Source organism: Gopherus evgoodei, chromosome 2, assembly GCF_007399415.2.
Source record: "Gopherus evgoodei ecotype Sinaloan lineage chromosome 2, rGopEvg1_v1.p, whole genome shotgun sequence".
NCBI lineage: Eukaryota > Metazoa > Chordata > Testudines > Testudinidae > Gopherus > Gopherus evgoodei.
The window spans coordinates 40,972,444-40,990,749 of NC_044323.1; the positions used below are offsets into that span (position 1 = coordinate 40,972,444).

The 18,306-nt window shown below is 42.3% G+C and overlaps 2 protein-coding genes across 4 annotated transcripts in view; one reads left to right on the top strand and one right to left on the bottom strand.

Annotated features, from left to right (window-relative positions):
- The first annotated feature begins 1,988 nt into the window (after window positions 1-1,988).
- On the top strand, window positions 1,989-12,573 carry C1QL3 (complement C1q like 3). 2 transcript variants are annotated; one of them, XR_003998780.1, is made up of 3 exons: window positions 1,989-3,735; window positions 9,122-9,757; window positions 11,543-12,573. XR_003998780.1 is itself a non-coding variant. In XM_030550457.1 (2 exons), exons 1-2 carry the CDS (start codon window positions 3,148-3,150, stop codon window positions 9,299-9,301), a joined length of 768 nt encoding a protein of 255 aa, XP_030406317.1. In that variant the 5' UTR covers window positions 1,989-3,147; the 3' UTR covers window positions 9,302-12,573. The 2 variants fall into 2 exon arrangements, 1 of the variants encoding a protein (XP_030406317.1); XM_030550457.1 differs by having other exon boundaries at window positions 9,122-12,573.
- PTER (phosphotriesterase related) overlaps window positions 12,097-18,306 on the bottom strand; it is a 40,403-nt gene continuing 34,193 nt past the window's right edge. For both annotated transcript variants that reach the window (XM_030550455.1, XM_030550454.1), the window contains exons 4-5: window positions 17,066-17,206; window positions 12,097-12,942 (exon numbers count right to left, since the gene is read on the bottom strand). In XM_030550455.1, coding sequence (XP_030406315.1) covers window positions 12,732-12,942; window positions 17,066-17,206 — 352 coding nt within the window. In that variant the 3' untranslated portion in view covers window positions 12,097-12,731. The remainder of the gene's footprint in view (window positions 12,943-17,065; window positions 17,207-18,306) is intronic.

Genomic DNA, 18,306 nt, shown 5'->3' on the forward strand with positions numbered 1-18,306 from the left:
CTATATAAACAGATTATTTGCCATACTCAGTACTTTGTCTTGTTTGGGTTTTATTCATTGTCCCTCCTAATATGAAAAACGGCCCTTTGTCAACGGCTGTAGTTTGAAATCGGCCTGTTGCCTGACTCTTCAGTGCCTCTTCCCACCAAGCCCGAACTGTTCTCTCTCTGACTGTGATATCCCGTCTTTGGGTGAACTGTTGCTGTGCCAAGCAGACCAGGAAGAGAGCTTAAAAAACACGAGGAAAGACAACAGGAATGTGAGAGCTGAATCGGTATCAGAAAAGCCTTGATTAGCAGGCAGGAAGAATGAAAAAACCTTTTCCATTTGTATAATCTTTCGCCCTAACGGCTAGGGAGAAGCACTGATGGGTGTGTGGACAATATTAAATGGGATGGTCAGTATAGACAAGGACAATGAGCATCAGCAACTGTGTAACCTAATAATAATAATAATAATGAAGCAATTTGAACCATTTCATTACTTGATAAACAGAGGACTAAATTCTGTCCTCAGCTACAACTGTGCAACCAACCCCTCGGGAGACCAGTAACATACACCCCCCACACACACACACCTTAAACATGTTGTGGAAGTGCTGAGCTATGAGTAACTTTCTGGATGGAAGGATTGGGGGACTCTCTATATCCAGGGCTGTTCTAATCCAGAGAAAGGTGATCATTGTTATGTGCAATACTCTTTTACATATACCCACCAAGCTCACTGAATGGTCCCTGATGAACCACACATGGGCAGGATGAGCATTTAAGATGATATATTTATTTATTCATTTATTTATTTTGCAGCCTGAAGCGAGGCTTTACAAGCAGCCCTGATCATGATGCCACTGGGGCTGAGGAAGAATGAAGCTGAGGCTGCAGGGCCTGGAATAGTTTCACACTGACCTATAGCTCCTACCAAAACTTTTCCTGGCAAAGAAGAAAAAGCAGGCTTGTATAGCGGGTCCTTTGAGAGGAGGCGCCTAAACAAGTGAGCTCAAGCTGACTTCCAAAGGGCTGGGGTGGAAGCTCATAGCTTAGGGAACTGACTAGCTTGTGTCTTTGCCAGATAAAGATTTTTTTTTTAAAGTAGAACGGTAACAAAAAAAAACAGAAAAGGGGGAAATATTTACAAGGGTGGGAAGCAGAAGCTTTATCAGCAGCCTGCTGGGGAGATAAGCAGCCTGGCCGGCCCATCTCTGCACCGCTTGGACTCACTCACTGCCTTCCAGTCTCCCAGGAAAGAGCAAAAGGAGCTGCTGACATTTCTGCTTAAAAGGAAGAATCGATGAATCTTTGTTCCCCACCGCCCGCCTGTTTGACCTTATTGTGTTGCAGAGCAGAAAAGAAAGAAAAGGGAAGGGGTGGGGGGAGGCGATCCATGCTAACAAAATCCCAGACAAGATCACAGCCCCTCTGATCGTGGCTGGAGATGGGATTATTTGGTTGTTGTCTTAGTTGCTGCTGGGGCTCATTTCGGATTCTCGCCCTGCTGTAATAAGTCACACGCTTTCCAGCTATCATCCCAATATTGACAGGCAAATGTCACCTGCCTGTGATTGACATCCATTGCTCCTGCATGCAGAAGTACGATTTGGGAATAAATTCTGCTTACTTGTTTAAAGAGCGCTTTGTGCAACTTGTAGCTTTGCTAACTTGGTAACTTGCTTAACATCCTCTGTGGGGAGTTGGCCCCAATGTGACATGCAGGCTGGGCTTTCACCTACCCACTCAGAGCAGAGGTGCCCACCAGCCCTCAGGAGCAGGAGGAGGGGAGGAAGGGACCCTGCCATCAAAACTTATCACCTGGCCCTATCTTTACCCGGGACGGCCCCTTTCCTAGAGTCCTGGGCTAGTCTGATTTGCATGAGCGGGAGTCCTTTTCACTGGCTTGGTTCCTTAAAACGCAAACGATAGCTGGCTACAATATGAAGCAGCCTTGGACAAGTCACCAAGTAGATCGTTTAATTTTAATTCCCAGAGCGAGACATTTCCCACGAGCTATTTCTAGGAGTGTGTCATAAGGCTCATGCCCGTGCTCTAAAATCCGTGGGAGCAGCTAATCTCCTTTGCCTGAGCAGAGGGAGGTGTGGTGTCAAATAATTTTCACTTGGACAGTCAGGTGAAGTGGGAAGCCTGGTCCTTAGATGAAAAGTGATATTTCCAATCCCGTGCTAATGTGACGGGGGAGAGCTCGGGGTCCCATTAACCAGGAGGTGGCGGTGACCTTTCCGTCCCAGCTCGGTGACCTGCCAGGTCTCCAGCCCCCGCTCTTCCCCTCGGGCTGCTCCGGAGAGACTCTCGGCGCCAGGGAGTGCGCACGATTTCACTGTTCATCCATTTGCAGGGAGGGAAAAATCCCCACACTGGCAGGGTGATGCCAAACTCGGTGTGAGTGGGAAGAGCGGAGCAGCTGCTGGAATGAGATGCCAAAGCAGCTCCCCTTTCCCCTGCGCTTTTGGGTGCCTATAAATTGCTTCGGCGCCTTTGTCAGCCTCCTCTTCTCCTGGCAGGTGGCAGGCGGGCAGGCTCCAGCGCTCACTCTGTCGGCGGCTCCGCACCCAGCCAGCAGCCCCGCAGAGCGCCCGCGGGTGCGCGTTGCAGGAAGGAAGCAGGAACCGGCGAGGAGGGCACCGGGCCGCTGCCGCGAGGGGGGATTTTTCCTGCGCTCTTGCAAGTTTCACCAGCCGGCGCTGCCTTGGGAGACTTGTTGTCGCTGCAGAAAAAAAGGAGGGGGGGGGCCGGAAAGTGGGGCGATCGCGAGGGGCGCGAAGAGGCCGGCGCGAGGGAAAGTTGATTCGAAGTGGCACCGTATGCAGAAAAAAAAAAGTCGATCGCCAGCAGGAGCATAAAAGTGTGAGCGGTTCCGGCGCTGGGCTGCAGCTCCCTGAGCGCTAGAGCAGCGGCAGCCACAGGTGCCCGGGGCTCAGACTTTGCCTTGCGGAGCGGCCGCGGGCGCTTTCCTCGCCGCAGGAGCGGAGCCGGGAGGCTCGGGCTCGCCAGGGGCGTTGGGGTATTTTCGGCTCTGAGGAGGTCCCCGCCAACCAGCAAGATTTTGTCCAAAAGCAGGCAGGAGGATCGCCCTGCGCTGAGCCGGCTGGTGGGCAGCAGGCGGCGGCTGATCGCGGCCGGCGCTCTGGGGGTGGTCATGGTGCTGCTGCTGGTCATCCTTATCCCGGTGCTGGTGAGCTCGGCCGGCACCTCGGCGCACTACGAGATGCTGGGCACCTGCCGCATGGTCTGCGACCCCTACGGCGGCACTAAGGCGCCCAGCACGGCGGCCACGCCCGACCGCGGCCTCATGCAGTCCCTGCCCACCTTCATCCAGGGGCCCAAGGGCGAGGCCGGCCGGCCGGGCAAGGCGGGGCCCCGCGGGCCACCCGGGGAGCCGGGGCCGCCCGGGCCGGTGGGGCCCCCGGGGGAGAAGGGCGAGCCCGGGCGCCAGGGCCTGCCGGGTCCCCCCGGGGCACCGGTGCTGAACGCGGCCGGGGCCATCAGCGCCGCCACCTACAGCACCGTGCCCAAGATCGCCTTCTACGCCGGCCTCAAGCGCCAGCACGAGGGCTACGAGGTGCTCAAGTTCGACGACGTGGTCACCAACCTGGGCAACCACTACGACCCCACCACGGGCAAGTTCACGTGCTCCATCCCCGGCATCTACTTCTTCACCTACCACGTGCTGATGCGGGGCGGCGACGGCACCAGCATGTGGGCAGATCTCTGCAAGAACAACCAGGTGAGGGGCCGGGGCGGGAAGCCCGGGGGCACCAGGTGCGGGGGAGTCCGGGGTGGGTATGAAAGGGGATTCGAAGGCAGAGGAAGCAGATGTGGGGGATCCCTGAGAGGGGCGAGGGGGGAGGAGAGGAGGGAGCTGGAGCCTGGGGAGAGGTGGGCCGGGGCGGTGGAGAGGGGCACCCTGCAGGCGTGCAGGGAGTACGCAAGGGCAGGTCCCCGGGGGAGGGATGGTGTCGGGCCGCGGAAGGGAAGGGCACCGAGAGGAGGCCTGGCGGGGAGGGGAGGACACGGGACTAGGGGCGTTAGGAGCCAGGCGGTCCCGGGCTGGGCCTGTCCTGCCCCTTAAGGCCGATGGGGAAACTCCCCCGTGGGTTCCCGGGAGGAGACTCGGACCCTGCGGTGACCTCGGGGGAAAGGAGATTACAACGTCCCTTCTTGTCCAGCGAGTCAATCCGGCTTTGCTCCGGGGGCCCTCCAGCGGGAGCAGGGCGGTGCCAGACCTGGAATCCCTTTGCCCTCGTGTTCCCCACCCAGCCCGGGCCGCCCCGGGCACGTCTGCACAGGAAGGGGGGGTGAGGGAGGCCGCCGCCCCGGCCCAGCGATGCTCTGTAAGTGACAGCGCTTGCGGGGAGGGAGCAGGAAACACCCAGAGACAGCGCCGTGCACAGCGGAGACACTCTGACGAGCACGTGGGGGAAGAGATTCCCTTCTGCGCTCCGCCCCCACCCCACCCCAGGGGCGGCTGTGGCTGGGAATTGCTCCTCTCCCTGGGCAGCACGGCCTCAAAAAGGAGGGTAGTCGCGGGGAGGCGGTTCTGAACTGTACCCTGGAGGGCTGCGATCAACCCCCACAGCCTGCACGGATGCTCCTCTCTCAAACGCCCAGCCCGGGAGGCACAGAAAGGCGGGGCCCAAGGGAGTGGCCGGAGAAGCCAGACGCCCTGAGAGTTTCTGTGAGAATACACAGGGCAAGGGATTGGGGAGACGCGAAATGTAATGGGAACAGGCCCAGCTGGGGACTAGAAGGGAAGAACTCCCGTCAGCAGGAGGCCTGGCCTGCTAAGAGCTAAGTAACCACGAAACAATCCGAACCTCCCGTTTGAAACATGCAATAAATGGAAACGACTGGACACAGTACCGGGGCGAGAGGATGGCAGCTAGGGGCTTTTAAGGCACTGTTGCCAGAGCAGGTAATTTATTATTCTGCCGTAATTCCCCTGTTAAAGAACTTTTATAACCAAGAACATTAATATTAGCTACAGCCTCCCCATTTGTACTTTCCTTGGTACAGAGAGAGCAAGTACTGTGGCTTTCGTCCAAAAATGTAACAGCCATACGAAACATGAAAGAACTCTCGTTTTTAGGGCTCAGAGTCTGAGATTCTCCATCTTTTTCTCAGGAACACCGAAATAGTCGACATAATGAAAGCTCTTGAGATGTGACGGTATGCAAGACGGGCCTAATCCACTTTAATTAGTCTGACTCCTGCTACTGCCGAGTTTGTGGAAATATTCCCTGTAACTTTGCACCTCTTCCCTGTACGCCGAACGAACACACACACACTATGCTACTATAGTTTCTAAATACTATTTCTATGAACTAACGCAGAGGGAAACATACAAGCGTTACTACTATTCTACAAGTCATTCAGTATAACTGTAAACTGTTTCCTACCCCAGGACTATTCTGGGACTAGAAAGCGAACCGACACCGTACCTGAAAATTTCTATGTAAAGAATTTCCCTCTAGTCAATTTAAAATGTTGCAAGGTTGACGCTGTCAGCTAACAGAAAGCGCACTCTGCAGCTTTGCTGCTCTCTGTGCAGTAAGACTCCCGTCTAACCCATGTGCTGGGCAGGTTTTCTTGGACTGACAGGGACAGGGATTGTTCTCATAAGGCTGAAATTTGGGATTCCTTGTCACTATGCCATGGTCACTGTTCCGTGTCGCTTTTCGGATTAAAATCCCCTCCTCCCCCTTCTGAAAGGCACAAAAATGAAGTTTAAAAATGCTTAACACGCCTGTCCAGCGCAATCTCACTGTACCGTAACCAGGCGCGAGCCGTTTCACTTAGGCACTGTGGTGAATGCAGGCGCACAGATGGAATCATCAAAGGCCAGTAAATTAATCTGCTGTGCCACTTAACCTTTTGTTTATGGTTTCTCAGAAGTACCGTGGAATGGAGTTATGAGGACGTCCGCGGCAATTAATTAAATTAGCAAATGTCGCCCATAAATACTGCAGCTGAGCCCGCACTATTAAAACAGTGTTAAATTGTAGTACAACCGCGCTGACTTCTTCCTATAAAAGCAATGCTGTGTATAGTCTATAGTGAGTCTACCGTATCTGCGATAAAATCATGAGCCTATATTTGGGTATTAAAACGTATTAAGTATTTCTCCCACTACCTGCTAGAAGTAAAATAAAATACCACGACAAAGTGAGGCATGCATTGAGAAAACCTAATTATAGATAGTAAATTGAGCCTGAGACTAACCGAAAAGATCCCAACAATTAATAAACTGCTTCAGCCCCCGAGAATGACTACACAGACAGCTCACGCTGAATGAGAGTCTTGTGTACAAGGGATGTCACTATTTTTTTCTTATCTTTATATGTAAGCTGAGAAGTGGTGGTTAAGCTTAAATATCAGGACTCGGTTTATTTGAAATTAGTCGTTTTAGTGCACGGGTGCCTTTTTTAAAGTGTGATCTGTTCGTGAAACCCTGGTGGGTGATGCAATATGATAGTTAACTTCCTATGGTAATTGTGAAAAAGCCTGGACATTATAAAATGAAATCGTTAAAAAGGGGTCTGAGTCTGCCCTAGATGGTGTTATATATTCAGTAGGATTCTCTAAGGGGGGAAATTACTATAGGGGAGAGGGCATGATTTATAGGAAAAATCATCCCAAAGCAATGTATATTAGGAAGCTCATAGTCTCCAGTGTAACACATTGCCTTCCTTAATAGTTAAAGAGCTTAAACACAAGAAGTGCTGAGATCACATTGCTTAGCAGGTATGTGTTTGCAATTTCAGTGTCCCAATGTACCTTTATAAAATGATGAGGTGGGCACTCATGCAACTTATAAAATGGATACTACATTAATGGTTTAATTTTGAAATACATTTACACTCTTAGGGCAGTTCACTTAGGAGTCTTCTGAGACTATTTTCATAGGCTTTAAAAAGAAATTACATTGGCTTTCCCAAACAAAAGAAGAAAAACCCTTACGGTAACACACTGGACTGTGGGACCAAGTTAATGCATTGACTGGGCTTTTCGCTATACACAAATTAATACAATCGGTTACATTAGTTTTAGGTTCTCAATGTCTAAATCATTCTCTCAGTACAGCCCATAAGTACTCCTAAAGTCTTAGCAATGAAATGTCCATTGCTGTAGCGAATGTTCATCACCCATAATATCTTCATAATGAACATCTTTAATGGTAAAGTCAATAGTACAAATAGTTTGTTAATGTACAGCAGATATACTTATTCATAACAACACAGGTATAAATATTAGATATATCCAATAAGTAGAATTTAATTGTGACATGAATGGAATGTGTGGGTGGGTGAGGGTGGTAATTTAAACAATTCAATTTACCAATGTGCAGGGTATTAATTCCCTAGAAAAATCATTTTGTTTCACAGATATTACAAAACAAACTAACCATGCTCACATATTTATTCCCTCTTCCTCCATTTATAGAAGCAATAACAACCTCTATTTTCTATGGAGGAGTATTTCTGGAGTTAATGGCCCAAGCCATCAATTCTCCCCTGATGGTCATTAATCCCTAAGAAATGTCCCATGTCTTGATAGTTATTGCTGAAATAATGGTCAAAACAGATCATCTCAATAAACAATTATACATGTGAATCAGTGACTTCTATATTATGTATTCCTTTAAATTTGCACATTGTTATGCAATTATAAACCTTGTAAGCTGGTCTCACCCCTGCTAGGTGATGCACAGAGAATTTTTGCTGCTTAAGCTTCATAATGAAATACCTTGAGATCTAGAGTGCTAAAGAGCCTTCCTTTTTAACATTTCAATATTAACGTGGAATCATGCCATATGAAAATTTAATCTGAAAACCTGTCATTTAAACTTGAAAAGGAATGCATGGAAATTCTAGACTTATAGATCTTTTTTTTTTTTTTCAATTCTGAAGATAAAAATCCCACGTATTGTAAGTCAAGTCATGCATTATTACTTACTTCTGGTTTGCAAAACCACTAAATCACTTACTGCTCTGTATAACTATTCTAGAATAGGGCCAAGCAACAAAGATGATGTGCTATAATAAAATAAATCACATACAAATCAGTTTAAATATTTTACAAAGTAGAACTAAATTATAGTTAAATGATTTGAAGGATTACCTTTACTTGAGCATGCGACAGAATATTCGTAGCTCAAAACTGACATACAATTTGATATTGATTATAAATTCCTTTCAGTTTGCTAATAAATTCCTTTTTTCTTTGCTAATTATGTCAAACTCAATTAGCAGCCAAACAGTAAGAAGGGAGAAATGTTTGCATTAAAGTAGTATATTCAGTTTTTAAAAAAATCAAAATATCTGAAATCTCCATAATTCATCTTAAAGTACATGCTGATGTAATTTTAAAATGTGTATCTTTTAGACTGTACAGAAGTTAAATGATTAAGTGAACTATGTGGCAATAACAGAATTTCCTACTTTGGATTGGATTGTTTACCCACTAGTATTTTTTTGTTCTTCAGCATTTCATTTAGATTTTGATTACTTATTCAGAGATAAATCAACTACAAGGGTTTAAAGTTCATTGGAAGCAAGATATTATTTTATTTCTGTGTTTTTGCAACATGATCTGGTAACTATTATGATCAGAACATTTCTGAAAACTCTACCTTAATACTTGGTGCTGATAGTGATCTCATGTCAGTGTAAATCAGGAGTAGTTCCACTGGAGTTAAGAGTTCGATCAGTCTAAAAGTGGAGTGAGCCCATAATCAGGTCCCTGGAGTCTAGCTATTTCTTTTTTTTTTTTTTTTTGGGGGGGGGGAGTCCATACGAGCAAAATAGCTGGAGATGCGAGAGTGAGCAGTTTTGTATTACTCAGAGGCAAACAAGCCATGTGATAATGATTTGAGTTAAAATATTTAGCCTAATTCCAGGAGAACTTGCTGCTACATTATAAACCATTTCTAGCAACGGCAGAAATAGTGATGATATTGTTAGGGGAAAACTACAGCTGAGAAGTGTATAGGCACATTTAAAGTGGCACTGAATGTGTGCAACGCCTTCTTAGGACATGTTTTAATTATACCATGCAGGAAGAATGTCCAAGTTTCATAACCAAACATTTATGTTTGTTTTTGTTTTACATAGGTTCGAGCTAGTGCAATTGCTCAGGATGCTGATCAGAACTACGACTATGCCAGTAACAGCGTGGTTCTTCATTTGGAGCCAGGAGATGAAGTTTACATAAAATTAGATGGAGGAAAAGCACATGGAGGAAACAACAACAAATACAGCACATTTTCTGGATTTATTATTTATGCTGACTGATTATGAGTCAAAAACAAAGCTTGTTCTTCTAAGAGATGGATTCATGTGGCAAAAGTCAATGAATCAAGAATCCAGCGGATACTGACCGTGGGACACCTCAGTAGTGGGGGAAAATCAAATGCTACCTGACTCACATCTGTATGACACAAAAAACCCTTATATTAAAATATATATATATATATTTAAAGCAAGTTAAACAGATGTGTGATCCACTACCGCCAAAGCAAATACTTCTTATTGTTAATTGTCGATGTGAACGAAGTCCTATATAGATCACAAATTTTTATTGGAAAATCTAAAGACACTGAATTATTTCTTTAGTGTATATGATACTTCGATGTATTATGATCTTGCTGCTTTATCCATACGTCACCTTTGGTTCTTGTGACTTACCCGCTAACTATGATGTTTGGAGTCCACTCATAGTGAGGAATGAGTTTACAATAAAAGGAAGAGGTAACTGAAATGCTTCTTCTCTCCAAAGGAATTGTTTGCCTTGTACTTTTGTTATCCTTCTATCTAGAACTAGAAACTAGTAAGTTTCAAGCCTTAACTCTTAATTTCCCTGCTTTGTGAGTATAGGTCAGGCCTTTTAAATGATTTCCACCTGTTTGTTTAGTTTAAATTTCCTTTCCCTCCCCTTAATTGTATTCTAAGAGAGACCGACAGAAGAAACAATTCAAAGAAAATGTAAGAGATGATATAACAAACTGCCTATATTTGGACCAAATCCTGGGTCCACTGAAGCTAATTGCAAAACTCCGATTTGGCCTTTAATATGTAACAAATTAGCTCTTAATTTGTAACATGTGTAATACATATATTTAGACAACTTAACAAACCATTCTTGATGGTTTGTTGTGTAAATACGCTCCCAGGCCAAGCCAGGCCAGAATAATTTTTTTGCTGCAATTAGTCTTCAGTGTAAATCTGTAGTTACTACTTTTGTTTAACAAAAGATTATTTATGACTTGACATACTACAAAGAGTCAGCTGGAGTCATTACATAGAACATTGTGAGAAAACCACTGGCCAAAATCCTGCTCTGCTTATTTATGCAACCAATCTTGCTGAAGTCAGTGTGGATACTTGCATGAGATTGGGATTTGGGCCCCATGTAATGATGCCATCACACAGTACCTGTTACAAGGTATTGCATTCATTTGTAGTATGGTGTGACTGAAATTAACAGATAAGCATATTACCAAATATGAAAACCAGTTATGCAAAGAGAGAAACAGATTTTCAAATGCAAAAAACTGTGTATTAAAACCTATTTTTCTTATATATATCTATATCTATATATATCTCTCTCTCTATATCTCAAAAAGTCTTACTCAGTATAACAGACTAATGGCCTGAAGAATTACATTGTAAAAACATGCTTTTCAGTTATAGTTCTACAAAAGTCTTTTACAATCAGTAATAGCTGCAATAACAGTAATTACCTCTATAAAAAGGAATTTTATTTTAGAAATTATGTTTGTTTTTTTAACTGCTCCCATGTCGATACTTGCAAGTTTAAGTCTGAAGCAAAATTATAGCAGAAATACACAACAGAACCTTTACAGCAGGGTCAAAATAATTACAGAGCTTCCTGTTTTAATGCTGATGCAGTATAGATCTTAGGTTACATTCATGGCAGAATAAAAATACTATTTGTATAAATTGCTATGAAGTAGTGAGAGGCCAGACCTAGTTTTTCTGTTTTACATAATCTGCCACATGCAACCTTCTCTAATCTACCAAGGGAAGGGGACAAACTGAGATTTGTCATATACTAAAGTGTCAAATATCTGCCATAATTAAAGAAAAATATTTTCCCCTTTGATTTTTTGATAACTTTAAGATAGAGATTTTAAAGATATAAAAATTCCCCTAAAAAGCATTTATTTACTTGATTAAAGCATTTCTTACACAGACCATATCATTCATCTGGTCTGTTCCTCCTTTGGACAGCTGTTCAATTAAAAAGACATGATGTGCCATCAGTCTATGCTCAATAAGAGAATCTCATATGTAACATATCTTGGTTCTCAAGAGGAAGAGTTGTGCTTCATAACTGCCTTTTTTTTTCTGTTTCCTCATTATATCACATCAGTTTGGTTAAACATTACTACACTCCTTGTAAAAAAGACAACAACCCATATTCATGGGGTGTACTGATTATATGCAATATATTTTATAATGGACACATAGTTGACTTCAAATCTACTCATATCACAATTGCTTTTATTGCAGAGGACCACCGCTACAGAGTGGTTGGCAGCCAAGCCTTGGAGATTTCTCATGCAGATATCAAATAACAAGGTTTCAAGCAAAAAATAATTTATAACTAGCAATGCACATTCACCAAGAAGTGACCAGGAATACTTCATTACCACAAGACATCAAAAGCTGGACACGTGAAGAATAAGCTGTTGAAATGAGATTGCCATTGCTAACACACAATCTTTTCTTTGGATAAATAAATATTTACCCCTGTTTTGGTCTAGAGGAAAGAACAAATATTTAAATGAAAACATATATAAGGCAAACATTTCTTTTTGAATCATACTTGACAAACTGATTTGTAACTGATTAAATGATGGCTTTTGTTATAATTGTAACAACTCATTAAATTGTATTATGTAATATATTTGGACTTGTGGATTTTCATCTTTTCAACATCAAGCTGATTTGCAAGACATTTCATATTTTCACTTGCAAGTTTCCAAAAGTTCAAATCAAAATTTAACATAATTAAAAAAAAAAGACTTCTAAAACAAAGTTGGTAGTGGTCCACAAATTGCTTTATTAAAAATATATTTTCCATGTATTCTTTTACATTTTCATTAAAAATAATCTCTAAAGATTGTTAATCATGAGAGATACAATACCTTTTTTGAAATCACGTTGTCTTCCTTCTGTTATTCTGTTTTCTGCAGTAGCTATTTAAAATGCCATATTCTTTTTTCAAGCAGTAATTAAAGAACAGCAGGATAATTAACAGGATCATCAATATTACAAGGAATGTCAAATTGCTCCAGAGGGGGGCCATTTAACTGGAAACATTTTAAATTTCTTCAAGTAGTTAAGCTAATGCATCTTTAAAAAAATTATAATCCTGAATGATAACTAACCGTAGTATTAAATCTGCTCTTTGGAAGCAGATATTTCAATATTTACTTGGAAAGATTCTGTAGTTGTGCTCAAAACAAATAACTCATTCAGGACCAGATTATTAGAGGTAATCAGATGGAGAGATAATACACAACATTTTTTGTTCTAATTAAAAAGGGAAGTGATTATCTGCTCTTTGGGGGTCTTATGAACATCACACAAGTTTTTCTCAAAAGAACCTAGCTTTAAAATGACAACTCTATTGAAACAAATCTGACTTTTTCTCAGCAAGCTTCACATACAAGATGTGAATATCTAATCATGAGCCCTATTTAAAAGTCAGCCACTGTTTTGGGTTCTCGATCAATATCTTATCAATTATATTTTGGGGTATGCCTCTTATTAGCATTTTAGGAACAATGTTTTGGAGGATATGTGAATATCCATGACCTCCGTATTTCATCAATCGATTCTTAGTGTGCATATCATGAGCAATTACAATTCTGTCTTCATAGCCTTCATCAATTAACATCCGAATCCTGCATAAAAGTAAATAGGAAGTATGTCTGTCAGTTAAGAGTTCATACAATTCTGGAAGTAATATAGAAATAAATTAGTATTTAAATATTTTACAGGGACATACCTCTAGTCTGTATTACAAATGAAATGAACTATTTCAGGGTCTTTAAAAGAAACAAGCAGGCATGTTTCTCAAAAATACACAAAAGATTAAACTCTCCTAGATCCATTTTAGAGAGAAGAAATCTCTCTGGAAGCAAGACAGTGTCACACATCTGGAACGATGGGTGGGGAAAATCCACTTTGCCAGGATTTATTACACTGTTTTGCAGTCCTGCTCCATCAGTGGTAAAATTCATGGATTTCAACAGGAGTAGGCCTGGTCCACAAGACTAAACAATCACTTCCTACATACACTGTTCTTCAAATGATCATTTAACATGGTTAATTCCTGCCTCTAACCTAATACAAACCATTTCCACACCTGTACTGCTAAGTAGTTCAGTTGCATTTGCACACTTTTTTTGAGGGATTTCCACAAACAAAGAACATGGTAATGCACAGGGATTAGATAACTTTCAACCATGGGTCTTTCAGCTGAAGAAGCAAATCTTCTGGAGGATTTTTGCTCACTCTAAACAGCCTTTCTTAACAATACTGGTTTATTATTCTGCAATCACACAGGGAAAAGCAAAACCACAGGTGTAAATGGCTGTAGCCTTGCTGAAGTCAATCAAGCTTCTGAGGATCTGACCCAGATTGTTGAAGTTTATTCATAGAATAAAGTATGGGTGGATTACACAAATATTAACATTTCTTTAGTGAATTGCCATCTGGAATAACTGGGCTACAAATATTTCAAGTCTTTGAGAGTCACAAATTTGCATGAAGACAAAATCACACAGAAAACATCCCACCCTCAGCAGGTTATCTATGAAGAAAGTCAATTAAATGGCTAGTCTAGCAGCCGCTGTTTTTGCTAGTGCTGAAAAATAAAAAGTAATGTCAGCAATATCATAGGTGTAAAGGGCTAATTCCACAGTCCCTGTAAACAGATTTTGCATAATCAGAGAGAGGGCCAAGTTGGGACAGACGATAAGTTGGTGGCTAATGTCTTCCCCTCTGAGGGTGAAGTTTGACTGGTGGATCTGCAAAGATCACCTCTTCTGTGGCAGTGCAGAAGCAGCTTCATGAACCTTCCTGCATCCTGCCACCCTCTTCCAGTCAGCAGAACCACTTTGGTTCCACTCCTTTCAGCGTGCTCCTTCCACACTTGCAAAATGTGGAGGGGAGTATGATTTGCCCCCTAAGAGAACAAAGGTAGAATTCTGCTGGCTGATATACCCTTATGGTAAGAGCCTACTATATCTGAAGGTAGTTCAACATGCTTCTCTGACAGCCTCTACTGGCACAGAAGTGACTGTCAATGTGTTCTGGCCAGGTGTAGGTCTTGCTGCATTAAGAGGCGACAATGTTACCAAGAGTCCTGAGCTCCCACTAGCTTGCAACATTAAAGTGGAAGAGATGAATTTTAGCAAAACTGGTGTTTGTTCATTGCTTATCATTCACATAAACCTTTCGATTCCACCATTTTTATTAGCACACTTCAACTTTGATTTTTCATTATTTGAGAGTGCTTTGATCCCAGACAAGGAACATTGTATTATTTTGTCAGCTTGGGGTGGGGGAGGGCAGGATTTATACAGAAAATTGGTTATAGGAAGATATGTGCATGCAGCTGGGCAAAAATCACAATCAGCCTAAATCTGGTAAATAAGGTGTTTTGGGACTTAGTGCCAAACTGGAGGTTTTTCGTAGAATACGCATGCTAACATTGTAAATACTGTAGGTCTGCCACAGTGCAGGTACATCCTCCATCCCGAAACTACATGCCAATGCCAGACTGTGTACTTGGTAGAGGATAAAATGACAGTGGTTGGATCTGTAAATCAAAGTTTAGTACTAACCAAACCACCAGATCTGAGCAAGGAAAACCAGATAAAAGAAAAAATAGGTAAGATGTGCCATTAAAAAAAAACCCCAAACCAATGAATAAACAAAAATTTTGAAGGAGATTATGTCAGAGATGATGACTGGGTCAGTCTAAGATCCAGGCAGTCCCAGAAATATAACTTCCCCCACTCCATAACTTTCCTAAAAATTGACAATAAATCTACATGTCTGTTCATTAAAAAATACTTTTCAACATACTCTTTGCATATGCCTATATTATATGTACATACATATACATATTTATAGCTGTATTTGTGTGACTATACATACACACGTATGTAAATTAATTCATACATTAGTATTGGATCTGAACATGAATATGTTTGAAAATGTTCTTCTCTTTGACTAGTGCAAACAAATGTAGGGGTCAAGTTGATACGTATTACTTTGTGTGGATACAAATCAAATGTCAGCCTATTAGGAATCTGCAGAAAAACAGGAGGCTGCCATTGTCATGGTGTTTCAAATGTGAACACACTGAAAGTACAAGAAACAGTTTAATGGCGTTGCCAACCCAAATACACACGTGCACACACAAAACCAGAACAAAAGGCAATCTTGTAGTATTTCTTTTTATAAAAAGCCTGCTGCCACATTCATTCAATGCCAGGGAGCTAAGGAGGAACAGCTGTGGCGGGGCGGGCGGGGGGGGGAGGCAGAATATTATGGATGAGACAAAAAATATTACCATGATTAAGGAGAGACATATTACCCGGTCCCAGTAGAGCAATCCTTTTGGATGCATAGCTCCCAGTGTTTTCAATAAGAGTTCTACATGCAAAACAACTGCAGCACTGGATGAATGTTTTGCAAGCCTGTGTTAGAAAGGCCAAGTGTGAAAAACTGTTGTTACAACAGAACACAATTTGAGATAGTGAGTGCAAGACTGAAAAGCAATATAAATAGAGAGAAGATTTCCTATTGTGTAAAACCAGAGATCTTTCAGGCACAGAGAAAGTCAAGTGCAGAATCAGACAAATACTTGGCAGAAAGAAAAGAGATAACAGTCTGAAACCAGACAAGAGAGATTGTGCAGCCAATGTAACAGAGGCGGCCCAGGCAGAAAAGTAACGTCCACAATAGGAGTTAAAACTAGAAAGATATTTCCTATATTTCGTCAAATGATCAGGAATCATAAAAACCTTCTCATCAAAAAGTGAGAAGAAAGAAGTGTTTCTGTCCCTGGGAGAAAGAAGGGATGGCATCTTGCGATGTAGCAATCTTCCACTCAATTAGGAATGACACTGCTGACAAGTAGACACAGTGGATTCCACTCCAAACATAGCAGGAAGCCCCAGCCTGGGCAGATTGTACCCACCTCATTCACATACCTCAGGGGTCTGTCTCTTTTGTAACCTCTGGCAACACTTGTACAGTGTGCTATGCTAATAAATCTCATTGAACCGAACTGGTATTCGAGAAACTGATTAGAAGCAGGGAAGAGGACAAGAAGAAGTGAACATGAAGATCATTAAAGAGTTTTGAAGAGAAAAGAATTTTATCCCTTGGATAGGTAATGTGGTGGTAGTGGGAGAAGTGATAGAGGGCCTAGCGGATAAACAGATCATGCTGCACAGTGGAAGCAAAGGGGCAAAGGCACCTTTCATGTAAGTGGCTGCAGCTCCATTAAGGCCAGTGGTGAATTTGGGCCAAAGTCTTTTACCCATTTATCAGACATTACAATTAGACTGGACAATGGATAGTAATATCATCTAATACAGGGATGACTATAAACGAAGGCCAGACCGTTATGTAATCATATTTAATCCCTCACTTTGGAGACCAGGATGCTAAAAAAGAGCAACCACCGTACATGGTGATATTCAACTAAATGAACAAATAATTATGAATAAACATCTTTAAAATATTCGACTTGCTTAGATTTCCATAGTTGCATTTTCTGTAGGAAGAAATATTTGTATTATACATACCTAGCTAGGTAAGAGACAGAGTTATATTTATTGTACTAGATAGAAGTACCAGCAACAGTAAACTACCATCATTTAGCATATTGGTATGAGCAGTGAGAAGGATCATTCTGTGATGCATTTGAAACCTGCATACCAATAATTTTCATTTTCAGTAGCTAGCAGTGTTATTGTTTATACTTCATTGCATTGCACTAGGTACCTTGCAATTCTTTCATTGTCACTTGGCATATCAATTTCGGGATGGAAGTGGTAATGAAGCAATTCTGTACCAAAGAGGTCATACTCTAAGTAGCATCCAAGTTTAGCAAACTCCAGCAGTTTCTTCTCATCAAATATAGTCCTGCAGAAAATACAAAGCACATTGTAAATGTGCATAAACAAGTCGTCATCATAACACATGTTGGAAATGGTTCCAGGGCACCATGTTATATGAACTAAAGCATTTAAATATATGACTGGGGGAAATCTTACTTCCAAGGAACTAAAATATTTCATCAGGTTTACTGAGAAACTGAGCTACTGTTTGAAAAATTTAAGTTGTTAAATAATAATAAACCAACATATTATTCAGTCTTTTCCCACATCATTTGGAGATTCCATGCCTTTTAAAATATGTTAACATGTAGCATAACCAGTGCAATTATAATGAACTTCAATGAGAAGAAAGAACCAAGACACACATGCTTGATATCAGAAACTGTCCTGTCACACTCATGAGGAAGGAAAGTTTTGCTGTTTGTTTTTTTAAATTCAGAGGGATGTTTATTTAAAGCCAACAGACTACTTATGTGAATTAGCACTACTTGCTCAAACTAGAGGTATCAGATCAGGCACTACATATAGGGCTCATTTCAAAATTCAGACATATTTTGAGGTCGTCTTCTTAGCATATGTGCAACATGCCTCAGGTAACACGTGAGCAGGATTCATCACTGAATTTGGTCTGCTGGTTGGCTTCCCCAGCCAGGACTGGGTACTGATGGGGAGTGTGACGTGAATGCTGATCCACTCCCTTCCCTTAGGGGTAAAATGCTGCAAATGTTTAACACACAACACTACGCACTGGTTTAGGACTGAAAATCCTATCCAACAGAGACTAAGATAAGGTAGGCAGAGTGTAATGGCTCATACTGGAATTTCACCAAGATTCCCTAAGTTAACATCCCTATTCTTGCAAAACAATGTAATGGCATCTTGAAGTAGTCAAGACCACAACTAAAACACAGCACATCGCTGGAGCACTAGTTCAGGGGGAAGGGTGACAATTGGTGAACTAACGACTTCTGGCAGCAAGCAAGTCCTCCTTGGAAATGTACTCTCTGAAGATCTCCAAGCAGGTTCTTCCATCTTTGATAAATTCCTCTGAATGATGCATTATAAATCTACCGATACACCCATAAACGTGAACTTTCTGGCATGGAGGAAGCTATTTTGGGAGGG

What these genes read in the sequence shown, in the direction of transcription:
- C1QL3 (XM_030550457.1), top strand. Translation starts at nt 3,148, where the DNA reads ATGGTGCTGCTGCTGGTCATCCTTATCCCGGTGCTGGTGAGCTCGGCC. An exon ending in ATCTCTGCAAGAACAACCAG is followed by an intron (nt 3,736 to 9,121) that starts GTGAGGGGCCGG and finishes TGTTTTACATAG; the next exon opens with GTTCGAGCTAGTGCAATTGC.